The following is a 25,109-nucleotide window of genomic DNA, read 5'->3' on the forward strand; positions in this document are numbered from 1 at the left end:
CCGGCAGGGGGCGCTCTGCGGGCGGGGCAGGCGCGAGGCGGGAGCGGCGGCGCTCTGGCCCGGGCCGAGCCCTCAGGGCACCACCGAGAGGGCGGGACTGCGGCTGCTGAGGCGCCGCCATAACGACCGGGGAAAGCACCGGGAAAAACACCGGGACAGGTGTACCTGGGGCCACGGAGAGCCCACCTCCGTCCCTCCAGGTACAGAGCTCCCGGGGGCTGAGAAGGAAGCTCAGAGCCCTCCCGCTCACCCTGCAGTGGGCGATACGAGCCAATGGCCGCCGTGCAAACAGTCCTGGAACAAACACATCTGTGCACAAAGGAATGAAGAGGTCACACGGCAGAGGCTCGAGCTGGCCATAGGCAGCGCTTTAAACAACACAATTAACTCCAGCCTCGGCCTGAGCATGTCCGAGTTTGAGTTCAGTTCTGCTCATCCCAAGGCTTATTTACTGTCCCCTACTCAACCCATTTTCCTCACAGCCCCGTCACACTGCACTGATGACAGAAGGTTTTAAAATTTATTTGAGATGTATTTAATTACAGCCCATGGGTTGGGTTTAAGACCCTGGTTATTAGAGCTGGAACGGGGCTGTTTGATCAATGGACCTCTAATACAAGCGAGGCTGGAGGTAAATGTCACTGCCCTTTAATCAATCTGAGCAAACGCTGTTCAAACACTTGGGTTACTCTATAGGTGGCCTGTTGAGAAGTGAAGAAAATGGTGCCATTAAATATAAACTCATTTTGTGCACAGCAGGGTGGCTGGGGAGTCCAGAGAGCGCCAAAATGGAAACCTGGGCACTGTGACCCCTCATCCAGCAGGAATTAATCCCAGATTTGGGCTCTCTGGAGACACACTGTTTATGTCCCAAACACCAATTAAAGGTTGAGGTGTTTTCTCCCTGAAGAGTCATGTTTTGGGCAGCATCTCTCCTTTCATTCCTCCATGGAATCCTCCACTCTGCCAGCACCAACAGAATTCCAGCACCTCCTGGAGCAGAAGCCACAGCTCCACACACCCCTCAGCAAATGTTTACCAAAAGTTTCAGCTTTACTTTACTTATTTACAAAATATCGTCACATTCTCAGGACCAAGCTAACACCAGTAGCTTTCCCCGTTTCCCACCAAATCTCTGCTGTCTAAAGGAAGCTCCTTCTGAGTCATTCCAGTACGAGGGAAAGCAGAATCTTAAAAATAACTCCTTGCTCTGGAGTCAGTGCCGAGAAGCTGCACGGAGCAGTTCCAAGTGCTCGGCCAATTCCAGCGCTGTCCCCTGATAATCACACACATCCAGGAGTTTGTCCCAGGCAGCTGTGCCCTGCTGAGGCAGGGCTGGATGCTGGGAGGATGGCATCCAGCCCTGCCATCCAGCTGCATTCCCGGGGGAATGGCTCTTGCTGGCCAGCTCTGTGCGGGGTAGAGCCTTCATCCAGAGCAGCTGGAGCTGCCCATTTTCCCCTGCTGTCAAAGCAGGAAGTTCCCTATCTGAACACCATCTCCCAGGCCGATGTGTCAGCACCAGAACATGATGTTTCATGTTGAATTACTGGAGCCTGACTTGTCGGTGTGAGTGGCAGCCCTGGGAGCCCAGCTAACCAACCTCGCCTCACAGTCCCCAGGCCAAGCTGGGCCGCTCCAGTGCAGTCCGGGCAGATTCCACGTCTGGTCCTTCCCTCACCACACTGCCAGGACTATTCCCTCATTCTGGACACTTCTACAGCATTTTTCTCCAGACTTCTCACTTTGCTCTTCAAATTAATTCAGGCTGCTGCTGTTAAGATTCTTGGCATGTAGTTCCCACTTCATCACCCCTCTGCATGTCCCATCCCCTCTAGACGATTAGCTAGGTGATGTATCATGGAGTCATAAAATTCTGGAATGCTCTGGGCTGGAAAGGACCTTAAAGGGCATCCGGTTCCAGCTCTTCCACACACCAGGTTGCTCCAAGCCTCATTTTTGTTTCTGGCCCCTGATTCTGTTTCACTCTTGCCATCACTCCATTCCTGGTTCTTGGCTCCTGTCCCTCATTGTCTGGCCAGACATTCTCCCAGCTCTCTTGGAAGTGAGACGAGCTGGGACAAGCCAGCCTGCTGTGGTTTGTGTTGCCGGTGCGTGGGCACCAAGAGCAGAGCACAACCCGAGGCTGGTGAGATAAGGTCACTTCATGCTTTCCAAACAGAAATCTGGAGCTCCTGCTGGAGACTTGTTCCCCGCTCTCCCCAGCCCCGTGGTTTCTCTGTCTGTGATTTTACCCCCAAAGCGCAGGTTTCCTCTGCGGTGGCTGACACTGCACATCTCTGTGCCCTGACTCAGGGGCTGGTGGATGCCGTGCCTCAGCAGTTCCGTGAGCAGGGAAGCCGTGTCCACCGGGAGCTGCCTGCGCTGACACACGCTCAGTGCCATCCCAGTGACCGGGGCTGGCGTCTGAGCTCAGCGAGCAGCTCATGCAGCTCCCAAACCACCGCCCTGTGTCTGCTCAAACGGCTCATTTTTGTGACAACCTTCGCTTACAGCAGCACAACAAAGGGGAGATTTAGCCCGACAATGTTTGCCTGATAAGTGCCGAGTTAATGGCACACGAAATGTGCTGGCTGGTCCGCTGCAGGCCTGGGATCTAATTAATCTCTGGCAAGTCCCCCTGAAATAGAAGCAGTGTTGGCCTGCACATGTAGCAGTCGAGACCAACTAATTGGAGCCAAACCGTACAGCCAGGCAGGAGGAAGGAATTGCTGCAGCACGGTGGGATTTCCAGAGTTATGGTGCCAGAGCCTGGGTTTCTGCTCCAGTGGAAGAGCATTTGTGCCATTCTCTTACCCCAGCCAGAACTCAGAGAGCTTTTGGATCAGTCACAAAAGCACAGAGCTAGGTGGTCACACACCCCACAAAATGGGGTGGTAGCGACTGTCAGAGAGGGTGAGGCCCATATCCATAGGGATGTGACTCCAGGACCTCCACCTGTGCTCAGTGACACCTTCCTGCAGCCCCACAGGAGCTGGGGAGCCCCCTCTGCACAAGCCATGGCAACATCTGTCCCCAAAAAGAGGCTCAGCAAGCTCTGGTTCTCAGCAGTTTCATACGACAGAGAAGCAGATCACTGTGAATATATTCCACTTCTCCAGGGGGTTCATTTATCAATCCATTTGTAACAGGACATAAAAATCAAACCCCAGCACGCCTGAAAGGGAAACACGCTCTTGGCTTTCTATTTCCACCTGGGTCATTAAATTACCCAGCCACCTCCTGCATCACTTGCTGCCTTAATCATCTGGATAAATTAATCCCCATGCCAGACACACATGGAGGAGGATATAATTTTATCTCCCTCTGCTCCTGAGCCCAGGAAGAGTCCCAGTCTCCAGTGCAAGGATAGAGCAGGGCCATGCTGCCAGTGTCCCCAGCAGGAGCCAGGTGTCCCAGGGTGACACCAGGAGCACACACACGGTCCCTGCCAGGCCCAGCAGCCCCCACAGCCTGGCTGACCCCCGCCTTCCCCAGGAGCTGCAGCCAGGTGTGCACAGAGCTGCACTGCTGCATGGGGAGGGGACACGGCCCCAGGGACCTACAGACAAGCAGAGGGAAGGTTTAACAATGCATAGCCAAAGCAAACCAGTGTCCAAGCTCTGGAGAATCACAGAATTATGGAATTGTTAAGGCTGGAAAAGACCTCTAAGTTCATCAAGTCCAGATGTCAATCATGCAACACCAACGTGCTCAGCACTAAACTTTGTCCTCGAATGTCATATCCATGTGGTTTTTTGAACACTTCCAGGGATGATGACTTCACCACTTCCCTGGGCAGCCTCTTCCAAAGCTTGATAACCCTTTCAGTGAAGAAATTTTTCAAAATATCCAACCTAAACCTCCACTGGCACAACCTGAGGCTGTTTGCCCTTATCCTGTGGGTTGTTCCCTGGGAGAAGAGCCCAATGCCACATCACTACGACCTCCTTTCTTCTCGCTCCTTTCACCCCCATCTCGTCCTGGGTTCCCAGAAAGGGAGGAGGAAGGGAACGTGTTTAGACGGCAACCTGCACTCGGCAGTGTTTGCACACTGAGCTCTGAGCCCGCCTGGCCCGAGGCCGAGCTCGGGAAAAACAAAGCGCGTGCCAACCTCTCGGGAGCCAAGCGCGACGAGCGCCCGGTGCCAACTTGGCTGCTCTCCCTTGCTCCTCGCGGCTACTCCAGAGCAGAGCCCGACAGGCACAGGGAACGCTCGCCCTGCGCACGGAGCCGTGCCCAGACCCAGCAGCAGCAGACCGTGCCTGGCAGGAGCTCCTGGAGAAGCGCGCTGTGCGGGCAGCGCTGGCAATGGGAACAGGTGGGAAACGGCTTCCCAAAGCTGTACGTCAGGTCACAAGTGGGTGTAGAAACCAGGGCTGCTGCCTGCTGCCGGGAGAGCCAGCAGAACAGATTGTCCTGTGGATTCATTATGGATTAAAACACATCCCAAAAGAGGAAAACGCCCCAAAGGAAGGGAATCTGTTTTGGCAGCAAAGGAGGGTAAAGTTCAGACTGTGGATGAAAACTGAAAACAGCTCCTCAGCTTTTTCCCACTCACACGTGCTTTCAGGGGAGTGGTGAATTTTAATTTTCTTGACTGCAGTAAACTCTTGTTCCAGATGCCAGGAGAAAGTTTTGGAATGTCACTGGGTAAGGTGTACAGTGAAGGCATCTTTTCTTGGAGTTCCCAGCCTTGCTGAGCACATCAGCTGCTGAGAGAAAGCAAATTCACTGGAATTGTGCTGAGGCACGGAGAGACAGCCAGCAAAGCCCTGTTCACTGTGGTCACAGTATCTGTGTGATAAATGGTGTTAATTAAGCAGCACATTCCAGCAAGTTCGAGTTCCCAAGTGAGTGAAGTTCCACACAGACTGAGCTGTGCCACATGTGCTCTGGTTGTAGAATCAGAAACAGAAGTGGATGCAAGGGACATACCAAAAACTTCTCACGTTCCCATCAGGACATCGTTGCCACAGGTTCTGGTTCCCCTCACCCCAGACAGAAGTGAGGTTTGCTTGGTTTATCAGCACGAGCAGGCAGGCTTTCAATGGGCCTGTGGAACACGGGAGCAGAGGCAAAAGGGACCTCAGAGCAGGGCTCCTGGGGCTGCACCAAGGGACAGAGCAATGAAACCCTGATCTCCCCTGGACTGGCTTGACCCCCGAGATAAAGCCTTACCCTGCGCTATGGTAAATGGGAGGACAGACAAACAGCAGGCATAAGGAGAAGTGATAAGGAGCCAAAAGAATGTAAAGATCAAAAGGAACTTAAGCAGAGCTGAATGCCTTCCTGCACAGAGCAGTCTGGCCAGGGAGTGACCACACTGCAGTTTAACTGTTTCATTTGCAACAAGAGAGAGAGAAAAATGGGACTGTGTGGCAACAGAGTGTGTGAATCCATCAGAGCACTGGCAGAGCTGCAGACAGTTCTTCAGGGAGACAATGCTCTAGCTGTGGGGAGCCAGCCCAGCTCAGGGAAAAGCATCTCAAATAGCTGCTGTCATCAGCACATCTTCCTCCATCCTCATGGATGGGCTGGCCGGCTGCACTGGAAACCAGAGCTCCCAGGCAACCACTTTCCAAAGCTTTAGAGTCAGTAGCAAAGGAAAAGCTCTTCCTAAGCTTCCTACCCTTGTGTGTGTGTGATGTCTGGGGTTGGACCATCATCAGCTCGGAGCCTTGTTTGAGCTCAAATGGATCAACAGTGAAACCGGAGCCCCGTGACCTTCAGTAGCTCCCTCACCCTCTGTCCCTTCTTGGCAACTCCTGTCAGCACCGGAGAGATCCTGGATTCATTTTTAGGGTGATGAGGAGCAAAGCAAGCAGGGTCCCAGGTTAGCAACCATCCAGGCATGCAGGATTTGCAGTGTAATAATAGCAACCCCAGCGTCTCCCACAGTAATCCCAACCAGCAGCGTCTTCTGAAGCCTCAGAAACCCCACACAGCTCCCCGAGCCTCACAAATTAGCTCCATTATCTTGGCCGTGCCTTCCCTGCTCCCCATCTGCTCTGAGCAGTGGGAAACCAGCAGGGTTTGAACTCCTGCCTGCTCACAACCTGCAGCAGCCAAACCAGCCCGGGCTCACAGAGCGGAGAGAGGCTGGGGCATGAACAGCCCCTGGCACAGCAGAACAGGGAGACCTGAGGCTGGCCCACGACTGTCACCCGCACCAGGTACTGCACCCCCGGCTTCACGGTGCTCCTGCAAAGTAAATCCCGTGGCTGCTGGGGCTGCTCTCTCTCGGATGCTGGCCGATGGCAAACGGGGGCTGAATTTCCTGTGAATGGGATTTGTTCTGGAAAGGAGCTTTGGCTCCCGCTAGGCAGCAATCTGCACACAAATCCGGGAGCTGGTCTCGCTGTGGAACACAGGCCTCGGCCCTTGGAGCAGCCCTGGGAGAAGGGGCAGGCACACTGTGTCCTGATTCCACTGGCACCCCACAGCCCGCTGGACAAAGCCTCCAGGCTGCCCGAAATACCTGCTGGATGGGTTCGGCAGCTGGGAAACCTGAGCCGGCTCCCTGCAGATCTCTGCTGCCCGAGCTATTCAAGGATGGCTTTTCTCAAAGTCCTGGCATTTCAAGAGAAGGGAAAAAATACCCGTGGGCAGAGCACCCAAACAGCCTGGGAACCTGTCTGGGAGTGCTGTGCCCTTTGTCCCGACATCAGCCCCTCCAGCACGCCGGGATGGTGTCTGCTGTGGGGCATCCCACCTGGGATCCACCTGGGAATGCTTCCCTGGCTGCACAGGCAGCTCCTGCTCCTCTCTTCAGGGCTTCTTTTAGCTGGTGAGAGTCCAGCCCTGCTAAACAGTGTCAGTGCCCATCGCCCTTGGATTCCATTGTTTGAACACTCTGCTCTGTCTCTCAAGTGCGGTGAGCAATCTGCAAACTCCATGGAGAAAATAACCACTGTCCTGCTACAGGGAAGCTTTCCCACTCAAATTCCACTTCACATCCAGCCTGGGATGTGTTCCAGAGTGGTCTCTGCCTCAAGAGCCTCTCAAACAACCTGCTGTACGCAGAGATCACAGCGTGTGTGATTGCACAGCTTCGCTCCCTCTCATCCCCTGCAGGGCCCGGCAGCCCTCCAAGAGTGTGCAAGTGGGGGAAGAGGCACAGCTAAATCCAAACCAGTTCCAGTTCTGCTGGACTGGGATGAACTCTGCCCTAGGGGTTTCCCCTGTGCCGCAGCTCCACATCCTCCTGCATTTCCAGCTCAAATGAGAACACAGGATCACAGAATCCCAGACTGGTTTGGGTTGGAAGGGATCTTAAAGCTGTGTGAAGTCATTCCCCCTTGTCCTGTACCTCCAGGACCTTGTTCCAAGTCCCTCTCCAGGGACCTTCAGAGTCCCCTCATCTGCCCAGCCTGGGTGTGTCCCCTGCAGCCCCACTGGGTCTCCGCCTGTCGTGCCCCCTGTCCCTGGCAGTGCAGTGCCAGGAGCAGCGTGGCTGGGATGTTTGTGCTCACAGTAATGAGCTGCTGCTTTGCTGTGCCCTCAGCACAGCGTTCCAGGCCGCTGCACACTCCATGTGCCGGTTCCAGCTGCTCTGCACTTGGACATTCTGGTGTTTGCAGCGAGGAGGGAAAGAAAATGGCTTGTATTTTAAATAACAGCTTAAATCCTGGAGCATGAGACCCAAACTTTGGGGAGGACAGCCTGTTGCCAAGCCACCCTAATCCCAGCCTTTTCCTTCTCTTTGTTTAGCATTCTTCTAATGGAATTTGGACTACAGCTAATGCTGATTAACATTTCCATGTTAGTTATTTCACATAATCTCTTCTCCAGCTGTGGCAGAGCCTGGAAACGCACCATTTATCCTTGTTCAGTCTTTGCTTCCCAAGCTCTTCCCAGCCAGAGCCCTGGGACTGAAAGGCTACTCTGTTCAGCTGCCTCTAACACGGATTAATTCCCAAATGCAGGAATGCCGTCCTTTCCCTCTAAACCTGCACCTGGATAACAAGATTGATCCTGAGGTGGGAACAGGGCGGCTCGGGAGGCAGCAGCACAGACACCACAGAGCCGGACAGTTCCGTGATGGAGCACTGGTAACAGCCAGCCCAGAAATAATCCAGCTAATTTTACACCTGCACTCATTCTTCTCTGCGGGGATTCAGCGCCAGAGACCAGTGCCTAAAATTAGGGCAGGTTACAGACGCGATCCTTAGCGTGTTAAAAGTAGAAACATGCCGATGGATGCTCTCATCCCACCGCCCCAGCCGCTTCCCTCTCGGGCCGGGGACAAAGCCGACACCCCTGGGGCACCTCCCGCCTGTGCCTGCGGGGCTCGGCTCGGGGCAGCCACACACACACAGGGCAGGAGGTGCCCGGGCTCTGCAGGTCACCCACCGAAACTTCAGTCACCGCTGTCACCGCTGTCCCAGCCGGCCGTGCCGAGCAGACCCACCGTGCTCCGGCTCCAGCTCCAGCTCCAGCTCCAGCTCCAGCCGGGGCCGCTCTCCTGCAGCCTCCAGAACCGCCCCGGGCTCGGGGGTGCAGGAGCTGATCATGGAACAGAGGTGACAGGGTCCCCAAACCAACCACTGACACCTCTCCTGCAGCCTCCAGCACTGCTCTGGGCTCGGGGGTGCAGGAGCTGAGCGTGGGGCAGAGGTGACAGGGTCCCCAAATCCAACCACTGACAGTTCTCCATCCTACTGCACCTTCTCCTTCCAGCACCAGCCTGCTCCACCAGCCCTCACCTCCGTCTGCCTCGGTTTCCCCTGCTCCTGGAGTACTGATCCCATCTCCTCACAGGGCTGCCTGAGGCACCAATTTGGGGTTATTCTGGCAGAACTTTGTTTTCCCCTCGTTAAAAAAAAAAAAAATAAAAACTCCCTTTTGGTGACACACCAGTTGTTAATAAAAATTAATTTTTCTCTATCATTAATTCTCCAAGGGTGAAGAAAAATATCATGGATACTGTGACAGATGTTTGCACGATATAATCGACGCCCACTGTGATGTTGACTTTATGGAGGGACCAGCGTTTTCTTTGCCCAGACCTGCGGGCAGGTGAGGCAGCAGCTGCCGCACAGGTTCAGCTGGGGCAACGACACTTGGAGCAAATCACGGGGAACAGCTTTGCTGGGAAACTCCGAGAGACAAAGGATCACGAGGAGCTCCTCCCCGGCCGCTCCCAAGCGCTAATTACTGAGCCGCTGGACCAAGAAGCACGCGAGGAAGGACAGTAATTATCCCTCCTCCTCCTCCTCCTCGGAGCATCACCTCCACCTGCGGCCGGGTTCCAGCGCAGGCTTGGGGGTGTCGGGGCCAGGGCTCCCCGCACAGGTTTGGGTGTGGTGGCGATACCTGCCCTGGGCCGGGCTGGCAGCGGCAGGAGGAGCTCGGCCAGCCCTGCATTCCTCGCTCCCAGCATCACTCAAGAGCTGAGCAACCCAGGGAGGGAACAGCGAGAATCCGTACAGCCCAGTCCCTGCCGTGCAGCTCTCCTGCTCTGCCCCGCTGTCCCTCGGATGTCAGCGGGAACTGGAGCGGCGGTGCTGGGCATCCTCTCGGTTCGGGGAGGGCACAGGGACCGGGACATCCTCTCAGTCCGGGGAGGGCACAGGGACCGGGGCATCCTCTCGGTTCGGGGAGGGCACAGGGACCGGGACATCCTCTCAATCCGGGGAGGGCACAGGGACCGGGGCATCCTCTCAATCCAGGGAGGGCACAGGGACCGGGGCATCCTCTCGGTTCGGGGAGGGCACAGGGACCGGGACATCCTCTCAATCCGGGGAGGGCACAGGGACCGGGACATTCTCTCAATGCAGAGAGGGCACAGGGACCGGGACATTCTCTCAGTCCGCGGAGGGCACAGCTGTTTCGGTGACAGCTCGGAGCCCCAGCCCTGCTAACGCCAGCGTGCCTGTGGGACTCGCGGGGATGATGCTGATCCCGTTTCCATGGAGAGCGCGATAGAGATCGGAAGAGATGGAGAGGGGTGGGATCAGTGCGATTCCGAGCACTGGGGCCCTGCATAACGAACCCCTGTTGTTTTATAGGGGAAGGGACGCGGTTTTCCACTCCGCACCCAGTTCAGAAACAAAAGCAGCGATTGTCCGGCTGAGAGCGCCTCCGCCGCTCCGCAGGGAGCGTGTCCCAGCCAGCGCACACCTCACGGCCGCTGGAAAAACACTGTCCCCGTTCCTGGGGCTGTGCCCCGGGGCTGTCGCAGGGCCGGGAGCCAGGGCAGGTGCTCGGTGTCCCGGGAAGGGCTCCCCGGTTCAGGTGTGCCCGTACCGGGGATTCGCACACAGGTTTGTATTTCCCGGCTCCATTAGCTGGCCTAACGAGGTAATGACACCCCTGTCCGGCCCTGGCCTTTCCCAGATCACCGAGCTGCTTTAAAGGCTGTTTTACAGAATAAACTAATTAACCAGCGGCGTTCACTGCTGCGTTTAACAACCCCTCAGTGCCTATTACAGGGGAGAGCAGCGGCTGAGCCACAGCTGCTCCTGCCAAGGACAGGGAGTGGATCCCATGGGACTCCCACCCTCTCACACTGCCAGTGGGTGCTGCCTGGCCAAGGCCTTCCAGACCCTCCAGCAGCTGGTGAAGCCACGGGAACACCACGGGAATGAAACCTAACGGTGGCACCCAGCAGCAGGGTCCTCAAGGGGACACACGGCTCCTGGCAGCCCCTGGCACCCCCTGCTCATGGCCCAGGGCAGCTGCAGAAAGCTGCTTTGCTCCAGGGAAGCCGATTACAGCTCCCTGACACCCGGGAGGGCCACACAGGCAGCAGAACCCACGGTGGGGCTGGAGGCTCGGGTGCCGCCTTTGCTCTGGGGGCACCAGCAGGTCCTTGGGATGAGGGGCCAGGGGATCATCAGGTAGTGCTCCCTGCATCTCTCCACCCTTCATCTCATCAATGCCAGTTAATAATTAACAGGAGAGAGCAGGGCCAGGCCTTGGCACAATGCCGCTGTGGCATTAGAGCGTGTGGAAAGCCCGGTGAGCCTGTGCCTATTGCAGGTAACAGGAGCCCCGCAGAGCCTTAATGGGCTTTGGGACCCGTTAGCTCCTTATGCCCAGCAATAAGCTCCTTATCTCTGCTCCAGAACCCCCTGCAGCTCCCACAGCCCCGGCTCCTTCCCTGGGCCGTGTCAGGGCTGAGCCCCTCACCCTGAGCCAGCCCCACGGTGCCGTGTGTGCTCGGCCAGCAGGGAGCTCCAGGCACAGCTGCCAGCACACACAACACCCCGAGGCTCACACAGGACACAGCCAGGTGAGGGGACACTCACCTGTGCGGCTGCCATGGCTGAGCTGGGGCAGCGCTCCCTGCCCCGCTCTGTCCCGCGGAGCCCCGGCACAGCCTGGAGCAGGGACCGGCCCTGGGATCGCATCTGGCATGGGCAGGCTCGAAAGGGCAGCAGGAAAACAGGGCGAGGATGGGCCCGGCCCTCGGCACAGGAAACCACCCTCACACTGGAGCAAAGGAAGGAAAAAGGCGAAGCAGAGTGTGGGGGAGGATGTACAGCTGGAACACTGGGAATGGCACAGCTGGAACACCGGGAACGGCACAGCCGGAACACCGGGAACGGCACAGCCGGAACACGGGGAATGGCACAGCCGGAACGTCGGGAACGGCACAGCCGGAACACTGGGAATGGCACAGCCGGAACACCGGGAATGGCACAGCCGGAACACCAAGAACGGCACAGCTGGAACACGGGGAATGGCACAGCCGGAACAGCGGGAATGGCACAGCCGGAACACCGGGAACGGCACAGCCGGAACACTGGGAATGGCACAGCCGGAACGTCGGGAACGGCACAGCCGGAACATCGGGAACGGCACAGCCGGAACACCGGGAATGGCACAGCCGGAACACCAAGAACGGCACAGTCTCACCCTCCCACCGAGGTCACCTCAACAGGGACAGTTCATCACTGCTCCTCACGGTGATGATTCCTCACAATCATTTGCCATGTGAAAAGCACTTTTCCAGGAGGGAGCTCGGCCAGCTGAGCTCCCCTGGGTATCACAGGGTGCTGTGCCAGGGACTCCACTTCCAAGAGCCTCCCTTCCTGGGCACGGGGCTTGGCCTCCAGCAGTCCATCCTGGCAAAGATTTCATTTCCTGCTCCACAAACCCCTCAGCTCCTCCAGGGGGTACGGCCCTGACAGAGGAACCACAACCCTGAGCACACCCAGCCTCCGTGGGGTACCAAGGAAGCCAAGGATTCCTGCCTCAGGCCAGCCTGGAAGAGCTCACCCTTTCCTGGAAGAGCTGGAAAGAGCAGAGGCTCCCAGCTCGGAGGGGCAATAAAGCACCAGGTGTCCCCTCCCAGGGAACCTTGGTTTGGCAGCAGGAGCCCAGGGACCTTCCCACATAAAACAGAATCACCAGAAGCTCCCAACAGCCTTGGTACAAACCCTGTTCTGGGAACACAAGCACTGAGTGAACACAAGGCCATTCTCACTCTTGGGGTAGTTGGCAAAGGATAAATCCATTGTTCAGACTGGAACATGATCCTGGCTCCGGGTAATGGCCAGGATAAATAATGAGAAGTGGCTAATTAACAATGCTGAGGCGAGCAGGCAGTGATTGGAACAGCACCAGGAGCCAGAGGAGCACCCACCTTCCCACACAGCTCCAGCCCAGAGCCGGGCAGGGAACCCACAGTGCCCCTTCCCTACCCCTGCCTGCCCTGGACACAATTCCGAGTGGGAACCCGCCTTGGGAGTGCCACAGCTGCTCCCAGCCGTGCCTCAGTTTCCATGGCAACTTCCCCTCAGCCCATTGCTCAATGTTGTTCTTTTTCCATGTAACAGCACATCCTGCTGCTTTTTCAAACAGCTCCTTATCCAACCGGCCCATCCCAGCCCCAGCAGCTCTGCAGGCTGTGCTCAGCCCAGGAGGGCACAGGGCAGGGTGGATTCCTGGCCAGGGAATGTGCAGCCCAGCCCGTGCTGGGGACAGCGTGGGACCCTCCTGCCCCTCAGCCCCCGCAGGAAAGGCTCAGTCCCACCCCAGCTGCACCTGGGCCAGGATGGCTCCCAGCTCCCTGGCCACTGGGGCTTCCTGCAGCGACATCTGTGATTAAAACCTGCTATTTTGCCTGCAAACAGCAGCTACTCAGAGCCAAGTCACACAAATGCCTTTGAGAGATCCAAACCCCTCATTGCCTTGATCAGCCAGGCCAGGACACTCACACAGCAGAGCCTGATGCAAACACAAACATCAGAAACCACATCTGAAATTAAAAAAAGTTTATTTGCAGATCTGTAAAACAGCCCTGCGAAAGACCAACATTTCCAAACACTACGAGATGAGAATGCATTTTCCTATCATTAGAATATAAAAAAACAGTCACAGTCCTTCAACTACCCCATGAAAAGCAGACATTTATGAACCAAACATTGAACTTCCAACATCAAAAAGTCACTGGGGTGAGTGAGACAGTCAATAGCACCAGCACAGGTGACACAGGCCTCGTGGCTCTGTCATTACTATGGAATAAAGCAGGTTAGCGAGGCCAAGCCTCTGGGGAGAGCAGCCCTACGAGCACTGAGTTCAGACAATGACACACCAGAACACATTCCTTTACATCCCAGCGATGCAAACACCAAGCCAGAAACACCACACAGCTCCGGGGAGCTCCGAGCTTCCACTTCAGGACAAGGAATTCCACAGGAGAAATCTTCTGGACTTATGTGGCAGTTCCATTTCACACACACAACTTTATTCACCTCATGTTTGCAGGAGCTGTGTGGGGAGGCGGAGGACAGGGTGCAGAAGTGGACAGTGGTGCAGGATCCAAGCCTGGCTCCATGGAAAAGCGAGATTACACCGCTTTCCTGTGGTACTCCGGAGGGGCCACCTCATAGTCACTGGCACTGAACAGCGCAGAGGAATTCTTTGCTAAATATCTACAAAAACATAAAAACGTTACATGGCCTCCTGCCCAAAGCCTCTGCTGCTCAGTGAGGGTGGATCAGGGGGTGTTTGCCCAGACACACCGCAGGCTTTGAGAAGCACCGGCCCCACACACAGCTGCTCACCTCAGCTCTGCCAAGCACTCCAGCCAAAAAATCCCTTCCCAATGAGCTGCCAGGCACCTCTGGCTGCAGGTGAGCTCTGGCAGCTCAGGACGAACAGGGGGAAGCCCTTGGTGCCTGAGATCTTGTACCAGGAAGCTCTGCACAAACAGGGACCCTCAAGGGTGGCAAAACAAGGAATGGCCAGAGGTAAGGGTTGTGTGCCATTAATTCTCATGGAATGGGTTCAGGATTTCTGGTCACTGGGCTCACATTTCTGCCTCACAGCCAGAGCTCTTCAGCACCTGCAGCGACCTCAGCCTGCCCCAAAAGAGCAGGGCTATCCCAGGGCAGGATTTCCCCAGCTCCCAGGCTGATTCCTGTCAAGCCTTGCTGCAGAGCCGTCCTGGATTTACTGAGGGTTTGCTTTCATCTCCCAATAGCTCCTAATCATGGAATGATTTGGCTTGGAAGGGACCTTAAAGCTCACCTCATTTCACATTGAAGTGTTTTATTATTATCAGGATGTTTTCCTCCTAACCATCCCACGGCTACAGGGCACACTAAAGCCCCAGTGACAAAGTCTGTCCCAGAAATAACATTCCTAAAGTTCACCAGTTTTTAAACATTTGCTCAGTTGTTGTTGACTAACTGTTGTGTAATTTAATAGCTTGCTGGAATTATCATCTGCTTTTTTTAGCAGCTATAAATAAAAGTTGAAGCACTTCTTTTGCAAGGAGGAGCAGATGGGACAGGGTAGGAGTGCAGATTAACGCAGCCAGGGAAGTGGAGTCTGAGAGGCTCCAGTGCAGCCGTGGGCAGGATTCCACACACAGGCCCCAGTGAGACAACAATTCACTGAAAGGGACAGCCTGAGCTCCCTGACCTTCCTCTTTCTTGCTGGAAGACCTCACAAGTACTCACTTCAAGAAGTCATGCAAGTAGTTCAAGAGCAAAGCCAGGCTCTTCTCATCCAGGGGCGTGTAGGCCAGCATGGCCCCGATCCGCACTGCTCGAGGGAAGGACACTTGTCACAAGCACTGCTTCAAGCCCTTGTGTGAGTCCACTTCACACAGAAAAGCAGCCCAGGAATCTATTCCAATTATCTACAATTTCACCCAAACCAACCAGAAGTGAAATATTCCTTTCCAGCCCAAACCCCGCAACGGCTCTGAGCCTTTTGGATACACGGAGAGGGAAGGGACCCACACTTTAGAGCTGCCTGTCACAGGCAGAGAGAGGGAAATAAGCACTTGAACCCTTCCCAGAGCTGTTGTCCCCCAGCTGGCACTCACCAAAGAGCCTCAGGAGGTGTGGGGCCCCGTAGACCTGGGACATGGGAGCATCGGGGTGATCCGCCAGGATCTCGGCGTACTGGGGCCTCTCGAACTTGTACAGCAGCTGAGTGCCCAGCATGACATTGAAATACTCCTTGATCCCAGCCACCACCTCGTTGACAGCGTATTCCCTGGGGACACAGAGCTCTGCAAGGCCTGCTCCAGGGCCAGGCTGGCCTTGGGGACACCACCAAAATCGGGAGGGCCTTTCACAGGCATTCACATCTCACATGGAAATGAGACCTTAAACTCCACAGCCCAGGGAGGGATGCAATTCCAGACCTCCCTGTTCTGAAGTGAGCCAGGATTTAGGCAAACCAAGTTCTCAGTCATGCTCTCCAAGAGACGGACCTGGAGCAGCCCATCTGAAGGCACAGGCAGCCCTGGGGACATCCAGAGCTTCCTGCTGTCACCCAGAGCTCACCCCAGCTTCCAAGGACAGCTCTGGGTTAACTGCACCCAACGGGGGGACAGCCCCTCGTATTCCAGGCACCTGCTCCCTTCCTCCCAGGCCTCTCCTGCCAGGTTCCTGCAGCCCTCCAACCTCACCCAGCCTGGTCAGGAGCTGGCAGTGACAGGAGCACAACCCTCACCACACCCTGCCAACAAATTTACAACAGGCATCAGGACAATTACATCAGAGGAGGTTAAAACACCCTGACAAGTCAATAATCTGCTTCCTCCTGAATGGATGAAAATTACTTCCCCTTTCTGTTCTCCCTTTCAAACAGGAAAGTTCCCTGCAGAGTAAACACACCTTGTTTTGCTCAGGGCTGATTGCTGGGGTAATTACAAACAATAATTAGCTTTGCTCATCTGAGTATTTACAAGTCCTCTGCACCTCCCTGGCCCCCGGCCCTGTGAGGGAGCCCAGGGGCACTGAGCACACCCCACACAGCTTTTCTGGGAAGTTTCTACCAGCTTCCTTCAGGAAAAGCCTTGGGGCAAGTGGGGAAGCAGAAATCCTATCCGGAATGCAGAAATGCAGTTTGGAATTGCTCCCTCAGGATTTCTCAACACCTCCATCACCTTGGGCTTGGACCATGGCACTGGACACGGGGCTGGGTCAGTTTTCACACCCTTATTCCATTTTCCATGGAATCCCAGCCCAACAACAGCAGCCAAGGAGGGGTTTGAGGCTGGCAGTGAACACTACTCACTTGTTATCAGTATTTCCTCGGGATTTTTTGTAGTTTGCATAATCCTCTAAAATGGAGTCCACATTCTTCTTGGCAGGGAGGTAGAAGAGCTACAAATGCAAAACGAAACAAATACAAGTTTGTCTCTTTGCAGCAGATATTTACACCTGGGAGCTGAACCTTTCTCACCAGGACATTTCTAGGATGAAATCAGCAGGATAAGGTGGTACAGGTTGGGAAAGAAACCCCTGCAGGAGTTTACCTGGGCATTAAAAACCCAGCCATGCTGGACAAGCTGGGGCAGTGGCAGGTGTCCCCAGAGCTGGGCAGGATTTCACAGGTACCTGTTTCTGCCTGGTGATCAAATCCCAGTCATCCACCAGCCATGGCTTCAGCTCCTCGGGGATCTTCACCTTCACTTCAACTCTGTTCATAAACGTCTCCTCCTGAGAAAAGCCAGGCCAGGCTAATTACTCACAGGTACTAATTGGGAGCACAGCACTCTGTTTTCCACCCCAAAATCCCTGGGAGGGAGTGGAAAATACTCACACTTTCAACTGTTGGATCCACCCGAGCCCTCTTCTTCCTGGGAGGCTGGGGAGTCTCGCTGGTGCTGCTGCCCTCCCCAATGCCTGGAGCTGTGCACAGCACACACAGCAGCAGGGAGAAACAGCAGGCAAGATTTAGGAGGAGGATTGCAAAGTAAGGCTCAGATTTTTCTCAGGTCACCTTTGCACCTGTTGGGGGTTTTTTTTTTTGTTTTTTTGTTTTTTGTTCTAAATATTACTTGTGTTCTGGGAGTCCCCTGTTTGTGCCAGTGGGAACTGCTGCACTGGCACTCATCTGAGGGAGGTTTCTGCACTAGCACCACACCAGTCTGGCACATTTTTGGGGAGGATTTTTGGGACCCAGCAGCTCAGTTCTGCAGCTGTGTCACATCTCCATCTCAGGAACAAAACCTAAGTTTGACTTTGGAAATTATATCAGCAGATCAGCTTTGCTTTCCAAATGCAAGAGCTCAAAATCCTGACAGACTAAAACAAGTAGATTTTGTACCAACCAGGAAAGTGTGAACCTTCCTGAGCAGGGAGAGCCCCAGCAGGGACAGCACAAGCTGCCAGTGAATCACTGGGGCAGGCTGAAGGTTTTATTTCAGCTACAAATCCCTCACTAGAGAGACCCACTCAGATGCAAAATAAAACACACTTACTTTTCTGCTTGTTCTTTTTTGTTTTCCTGCAAGAAGAACACAAATTATTGCACATGTCAAGAGAGTGGTACTTAAGGAAGCCACAGCAGAAAGCCAGAAAATGTTTCAAGCCTTCAGGGAGCAGATCCTCAGGGCCTGGGCAGTGTTTGGCTGAGGACACAGAGGAAACACAAGCTGTAACTTGGCTCCAGAGCTATGGTACCACGAGATTCCTCATGGAATAAGAATGGTTACAATTCACCATTTTTGGCAAGTTTTGTCCTTCCCAAGTGCTCTTGGAGAGCTCCATGAGGTTTGCAGCTGTTTTATTTCAGGCAGCATGTGGCACAAGGAAAAAGAAGTGCTGGGAATTCCCAGAAAAACCTCACTCATCTGGATTAACTTCCAGTAAAAGACTGGAAATGAACCTCCAGCTTTAGCACTGCAGCAGCAGCGGGAAGATTCAGGAGAACTTTACCGAGTACCATTTTCAGGACAGCCAAGGGCTCCCAGGGAGCAGGGCAGGGAGCAGGGGACAGGGAGGACCCAGGGGAGGGGACACAGGGAGGACTCAGGGGAGGGGACACAGGGAGGACCCAGGGGATGGGGGACACAGGGAGGTCCCAGGGGAGGAGGGGACACAGGGAGGTCCCAGGGGAGGAGGGGACACAGGGAAGGACCCAGGGGAGGGGGGACAGGGAGGTTCCAGAGGAGGAGGGGACACAGGGAGGTCCCAGGGGAGGAGGGGGACAGGGAGGTTCCAGGGGAGGAGGGGACACAGGGAGGTCCCAGGGGAGCAGGGGACACAGGGAGGACCCAGGGGTCAGTCTGCGTGCCAGCCCTCACTCACCGTGTGGAGATGGCCGGGGTCTCCAGGCAGCAAACGGTGTGGGCTCCATCCCGCCGGAAAAACCTGTGGACAGGGCACACACAGGCTCAGGGCAGCCCTCCCACAGCCCCAGAGCTGCTCTCCTGGCAGCTGAGCACTCCTGGGGGACAAGCCATGCTTGCATCAGTGTCACTCCTGCTTGGCCATCTAAGGAATAAACTGTGGAGTGTAATTTACCTCTCCCTCAGAGCCTGCAGGAGCGCTCAGAAGGTAAGCTGAGGCACACAGAGCCAGTGTTACCCTTTTGGAACAGCTGTGTGAACAGCTCCTCCTCACCAGCAGTGCTTTCTGTACCTGCAGTGAGCTCACACACACAAGGGCACGATCCAGGGGCTCTGTTTTGGAAGTGTATTTTGGGAAGCATCATTCTGTATGCAAACAACAAACTCAGCCACAGCCAGCTCCCTCCCACCTGACTCGGGGGACACTCAGCTCAAACAGCCCCTTAAGCAGCCAAATTAGTGCTGGTCAGCATTTAGACCTGTTTTAATTAAGTTTTAACGACTCGTTATCAGCTGCCCACGCAGGGCTGGGCTTGGTGTGACCTGCAGGAGGACAGGCAGTGCCAGCTCCTGGGGAGCTCAGTCCTGAGCTGGCACAGCTCACCTGGAGCTCCTGAGCAGGGGATCCAGCACAGCCAGGGGGACCCAGAACATTCCAGAACATTCCTTTCCCCAGCCCAGGAGCCAGCTCCAGCCCTGGCCAATCCCAAAGTGAAGCTCTCCAGGACCCAGAGCCCAGCTCCCTGTCCCCAGCACCTCAAAGCCATGGCTCACCTTTCACACCAAACCTGCCCTGCGTGAGACACAGCCTGAGGCTGCTGCCAAACCCACCTCCGAGGGCTGCTGGCACTTCAGCAGCTCCCTCAGGGAGGCCAGAATCACAAATGAAGGCAGGGATTCAAAACATGCCATTAGTTAAGGGCCACAAGTGAAACCCTGCCCCAAACCAGCAGATGACAAATGAGCAGAGCTGGACTGATTGTCTGAAAATCCACCATCAAGTGTGCCCTGAAACACCTGAAGGATGGAGTGAAGGAAATCTGACAGTCACAGCTCAAATTAAGGTTTCCTGGTAGATGCCTGAGCTTGCTTCTGGTCTCTCAGGATGCAAACCCACTTTTAATTGTGTATTTATTGCTTTAGTTTTGTCAAAACCAGCCAAAGAAAGGCTCCTTTGACAACTGCACCATGGCAGAAGGTGAGACATTGTAAAGATTTTATTCCAAAGCACTTGGAAGAGCTGGGGAATTCTTTAGAGAAACAGATTTTACTCAGCTGTACGAGACTTAGGAGGAATCACCACTTTTTGAGTGTCAGGTCACCAACAACAGAGTGCAAAAAGTGCAGAATGTGTCTACTCAGCACCTCAGCTCAACACTAACTCTGCATCACCTGAAAGGCATTTTTAATGGAATACTTTAACAAAGACCTTTTTGGAACCATTAAGCTGCTTTTGCCCAGGCTGTGCCACAAGAAATGGAGCAGAGCCATTAAAAACAAAACTGAGGAGCCAAAAGCTGGGGGGTGTTTTGGGCAGGGTTTGGGGGTGGGCTGTCTTCCTTGGGTTTTTTATTTTTAAATAAAAAGAATCTTACACTTCAACGTTCTTCTGCTGCAGACCAGAAGTCTTCTTGCCTGGAGCAGCTCCTCTCATCTTCCCCTCTGCATATTGCTCCCTTTAAACAGAGCAGGTGCAGAAATAAGGTTTTGGTGGGGGAAAAAAGCTTCTTTGGTTTAGGTTTGAAACTCAGTAACTTCCCCTGGTAACTCTGGATTGGAGCTCTGTTAATATTATTAATACATTATTATTATTATTAATAATAATTACATTAATTATTAATAATATGTTAAATATTCCCTGACAAGCTCTTCTCCCCCACTACTCACTGGTTGGCCTTCTGGAGTTCTTTTTGTTTCTGCAGGTTGGTATCCACGTATTTGAGCACTCTGCTTTCTGGAACCCATTCATCCCAGCTGGAAAAAACCAGAGATAAAGAAATCATCACTCCAAACCATCCCCTGACTGCCTTCTACCCACAACAGTTCATTAAAAGCTTGACAGAATTTGGGACTAAACCCTGCTCTGTGTCAGTCTGGCACAACTCAGAGGTGCCAAGCCTTCCCCACTGACTGCAGCTGGGATGATTTCTCTAGGGAAGTGTAACCCTCTGTCATTTCCAGCTTCCAAAACTTGAAGGATTGACAATTTTATGAGAGAATTAAATTAAAAACTTCAAAATTCAAAAGAAGAATCACAGGAAAAAAAAAAAGCTTACAAAATTATGGGATATCTGTAGCCATATATATTACTGAGAGAGTTTCCTTTATCTATTCCAACATTCTATAGGTTAACAAATTCAGCAATAGGATCTTACTGTAAGGAGCTGAGCTCTGATTTCTGTCTGGAGGAAACCAAGATGGCATGAATATTTGCAGAATGTGAAGGATTTAAGAGAACAGGTGTTGGGGAAATTGCTGTTACCAGCAGGAATTCCACTCCAACACAGAGTGGCTCAGCTGAGCAATCTGACATCTCAAATAAAACACATTAAAAGTGGCCAGGCTCTTCTAAAGTGCATCAGTTAAAGCTCCTTGTGAGGAGCTCTGTGCCATCTTTCAGCAGCTGCCAGTCTCACAGCATCCCTATTGCTCCAGGAGCACCATCACAGGCTGGAGAGAAGGCAAGGGCAGCATCTCCAAACTGCAGAGAAACATCTCCAGCTGTGCACAAAGGCTGGGCTTTGGGCAGTGCTTCACTCAGCTCTGTGAGCCACTCCTGCCTGTCCAGCTGTGAGACACCTTCCACAAGTGCTGTGTGACCGAGGGACACCTCAGGGACACCTCAGGGACACCTCAGGGACACCTCAGGGACAAAGCTCTCTGGCACTGGTAAAACAATCCCAAGCCAGCCCTGCCAGCTGCAGGGGGACAGATGAAGGCTGTGCTGCCCTGGCTCCTGCAGCAACACCACTTTTAATGTCCTTAACTGGAAGCTTGAAGGCAAAAACAACAACTCAAGCAGCACAAGCAAGAAGATGGGATCAGGACACCACTTCTGGTCCCCTCCACGGCACAAACAAGGGAAGGAAGGGCCAAATTGATGCTGCCTCGTTAGGAGGAGCCGCCACACAAAGTGATTATGGCCCTGTAAGTGTTGTGTTTACACCGGGACATCCCCTGCCCCTCTGGCAGGAGGGGGAGAGGATGCAATTAAAAGTCACATCTGAAACACCAGGTTCAGCTTTTAGTCAGAGATCAAGACTGTTGTGACTAAGAGTCCTCAGCATTGAAATGAAACCAAAGCAAACAGGAAACTGCTCTCTGGGACTTCTGGGTCTGAAGAGATGTTTTTAATCACTTAGAAAAAAAACTTCCACTTTCCCTAAATTCAAACTGACAGGTGGAAAACAACTGAAAAAAAGGGAGAAAAGTACATCAATGTAACAACCTCATGGAAGCTTTCACCTTTAATGGGCTCAGCATTTATTTCACAGAGGTTGCTGTGTCACTCAGGAACCCTGCCAGTTTTACAGGAGGGAAGAGTACTGTAAGTTTACTTTAACCTGAGAGGCTGGAACTGAAACACAGGCTACACCTGCTGCTCAGCCAGCCCCCAGCAAGCTGGGCTGCAAAATCCCCTGCCAAAGCTGGCCCAGGAGGCAAGGACAGGACATCTGAGAGGTTCTGCCCTTCCTCCCAAGGCCTAACAAGGAACTTTCCACAGCTGACTTTTCTGCCAGGGAGGAATTGCAGTGTTCCCCACCCTGAACAACCAGAACGTTCCAGAGCGTTCCCAGCAGGCTCCTGACAGCCCTGCAGGAAATGGCCAGGTTGACAATGCTCTCTCTGTGTTCCATCAATCCCCAGCTCAGTCCCTGAGGAGCTGCCAGCAGCAGGGACATGGCAGTGCTGCTGCCCACACCCACACAAAGCATCTCCCCAGAAAGGAAAGAAATCCTGCTTTTAGTCCATGCAGTACTTACTTTTTATTCCAACCACTGTAATGGATAAAGTATTTCACTTGCTTGTCCTTTATGGCAACCTTTACACACTGGAACAGAGAAGAAAGGTCAGTCAGTCCCAGGAAAACAAGGAGATCTCAGGGAATTTTGCTGCTTTAGCTTGCAGAGTTTTCCCTGCCCCTAAACCTCTTGGCTGTACAAATCAAATCCACCAACTCAACACTTCCCCCAGCAAGTCCAAGTCCTGTTCTGGAGGTGCTGAGATGCTGCAGTCCCCTGAGCAGTGACAGAATGAGGCTGCTGTAAAACCTGCAGGGCTCCAGATCTGAGCCTCTCTAAAAGGGGTTTTTCACCCACTGAAGTATAAACTGCTCACAGAAGTCATAATTGGTGTTTTCTTGGCAGGCAGAGCCACCTCCAAGCATTGGAGAGGGCAGAACCTTTGGCTACACAGCATTTTCTCAAGACCACGCTGGGCTGTACCCACCTCAACTACAAAATATTGCCAGAGAGGAACCTCCAGCTTCAGGAAACATCTGCAAAGTGCCACACATGGAACTTAAACCCAGGCTCACGTGAGCCTGCAGCCAGGACTAAGGTTCTGCTGGATCCTCTGCAGCAGCAGTGGCTTGTTCTGGGATCCTGGAGTTAAACCCAGCCTGGGCCTGTCCCTGCTTGTTTTGGGCAATAAAGGGGCTGAGCACCAAGCAAAGCATGACTCAAACACAGCTCTGCAGAAAAGTATTTTCCCTGCTGGAGGTCAGAAAGGCCTGAAGTGAATCTCCCTTAATTCTGCATGGCAGAGATGCAGGAACAGCTCCTGTTTGCCACGAGCTCACAATGCTCCCACACAAAGAGCTGCTCTGACCACCTTGCTGTGGGACACCAAGGATGTGGTCAGGAAAAAACATCTGCTGGACTGAGAACCACGGGAGAAAAACAGATCAAAGGAGCAGGAAGAAAGCCAAGGTTGTTATTCATTATTACTGACAAAGCAGCTTTTAAAATTAAAGCCCTGAAAATAAACAAGTCAAACCTTTTTTTAAAATGAAACTGCCAGTTCTTCCTGCCAGTGCAGGAACTCAGAAGGATCCACTCAGTACAAGCAGCCAGGCAAAACCCACTTGTGAGCTGGGAAATCCCTGGCAGCCCCCAGCTGGCACAGCCTGAGCCTGCAGCACTCGCTCCTCTCTGGAAAAAGGAGAGTTGTGGCACGGGCAGGCACAGCTGCTGGCCAGCCTGGGCTGTCCAAGTGCCACAGGGTCATCTCCTCAAAAGCAGGAGCTCAGGCTCCCTCCTCTGCAGGCACAACAACCCCCAGCACACATTCCCAACACAAAGTGGGAATTGTCACACATTCCCAACAACCCTCCTGTTCCAGACAGGAAGGAGCAGAGTAGGAGCCCTGAGGTGGGAATGGTCTGCAGCAGCTAAAGCCTCCCAGTGCTCTGGGTGGGATTTTAGCATCACAACAACTCCTTCTCCTGAAGAGAGGAGCTGATTGCTTCTCCTGCCTCCCTGTGTTAACATTTACTGACAGCAGATCCTAAAGGATTTCAATCCCTCTCCGAGGTGCCCCAGGAATTTCTGCAGGGCCCCCAACCCAGACAGCTCCCAGAGCCCTCTGCTGCCCTTTCAGAGGGACTGGGAGCTGTGCCTGAGGCAGCAGGGGCACAGATCTGCACTGCAGGCTCCTGTGGTTAAACAGCAGGACTGGGACACAGAAGTGGCACTGTCCCTTCCTCTGTCACTGCAGTGCAGCTCCCCCTGAGCGCTGCTGCTGCAGAGCACCACGGGCTGCACCCAGCCACCTCCCCCTGAGGAAGCTCCAGGGGCAGGTGACTGCAGCTCAGGCACCAAATCCTGCAGGCACAAAGTGTTCTGGGATGTTTCCAGTGTTCTGGGATATTTCCAGTGTTCTGGGATATTTCCAGTGTTCTGGGATACTCTATCAGCCTCTGGGAGCTTCCCAGAATAGCTGCACCGTGCCACTGGGCTTCCTGAAATTGTTCTGGAATAGAGCTCCAGGGTATAAAATTGATTTCAGACAGGTTTTTGTTAATTCTAGTTCCAGTCCTTGGTCCCATCTAGAGGCACAGCAGACACAAACATTGTCTGGTTTTCCTGGGGAGCAGCAGGAGGCACCTGCAGCCTCACACACCTACCTTGGCTTCATAAAGGAGAGGTCCATGGAAGCAAAGCACTCGCTCACCTGCAAGGGAAGCAGAGGAACAGCTCAGAGCTCCAGAGGGCCTTTTCCAGAACCTGTGTCACCAGGAACAGCACAGAGCCAGCCCAGGGCAGCCTGGGCAGCAGCTCCAAGGCAGGAATTACTGCAGCAGCGAATTCACTCTCCACCAAAGGGGATCAGGGCTGTGATCATTTGGATGCCAGAGCAGAGCTCCCTGAGGAGTGCAGGAGCAGCTGCACACAAACAGCAGTGCCAGTGACCTGGGCAGCACCTGGCACCAAACCCCACATCCCTGCCCCTCCCTGAGCCACCAGCACTGCCAGACCTCCCCCCAGCCCCAGTTCAGGCCACAGCCCCACACCAGGCTGGGCTCAGGCACTCCCAGGGAAAGCTCTGAGGGTCAGTG

At 54.0% G+C, this 25,109-nt stretch overlaps 1 protein-coding gene across 1 annotated transcript in view; it reads right to left on the bottom strand.

The window, feature by feature from the left end:
• Positions 1 to 13,211: 13,211 nt before the first annotated feature.
• Positions 13,212 to 25,109, bottom strand: part of MORF4L1 (mortality factor 4 like 1) — a 13,531-nt gene continuing 1,633 nt past the window's right edge. The window contains exons 2-13 of the mRNA XM_015639459.3: positions 24,678 to 24,724; positions 22,534 to 22,601; positions 20,438 to 20,524; positions 20,146 to 20,226; positions 18,510 to 18,572; positions 17,681 to 17,706; positions 17,020 to 17,108; positions 16,815 to 16,916; positions 16,492 to 16,580; positions 15,290 to 15,462; positions 14,919 to 15,003; positions 13,212 to 13,886 (exon numbers count right to left, since the gene is read on the bottom strand). Of these exons, the coding sequence (XP_015494945.1) occupies positions 13,802 to 13,886; positions 14,919 to 15,003; positions 15,290 to 15,462; positions 16,492 to 16,580; positions 16,815 to 16,916; positions 17,020 to 17,108; positions 17,681 to 17,706; positions 18,510 to 18,572; positions 20,146 to 20,226; positions 20,438 to 20,524; positions 22,534 to 22,601; positions 24,678 to 24,724 (995 nt within the window). The 3' untranslated portion in view covers positions 13,212 to 13,801. The remainder of the gene's footprint in view (positions 13,887 to 14,918; positions 15,004 to 15,289; positions 15,463 to 16,491; positions 16,581 to 16,814; positions 16,917 to 17,019; positions 17,109 to 17,680; positions 17,707 to 18,509; positions 18,573 to 20,145; positions 20,227 to 20,437; positions 20,525 to 22,533; positions 22,602 to 24,677; positions 24,725 to 25,109) is intronic.

This window comes from Parus major, chromosome 10 (genome assembly GCF_001522545.3).
Source record: "Parus major isolate Abel chromosome 10, Parus_major1.1, whole genome shotgun sequence".
NCBI lineage: Eukaryota > Metazoa > Chordata > Aves > Passeriformes > Paridae > Parus > Parus major.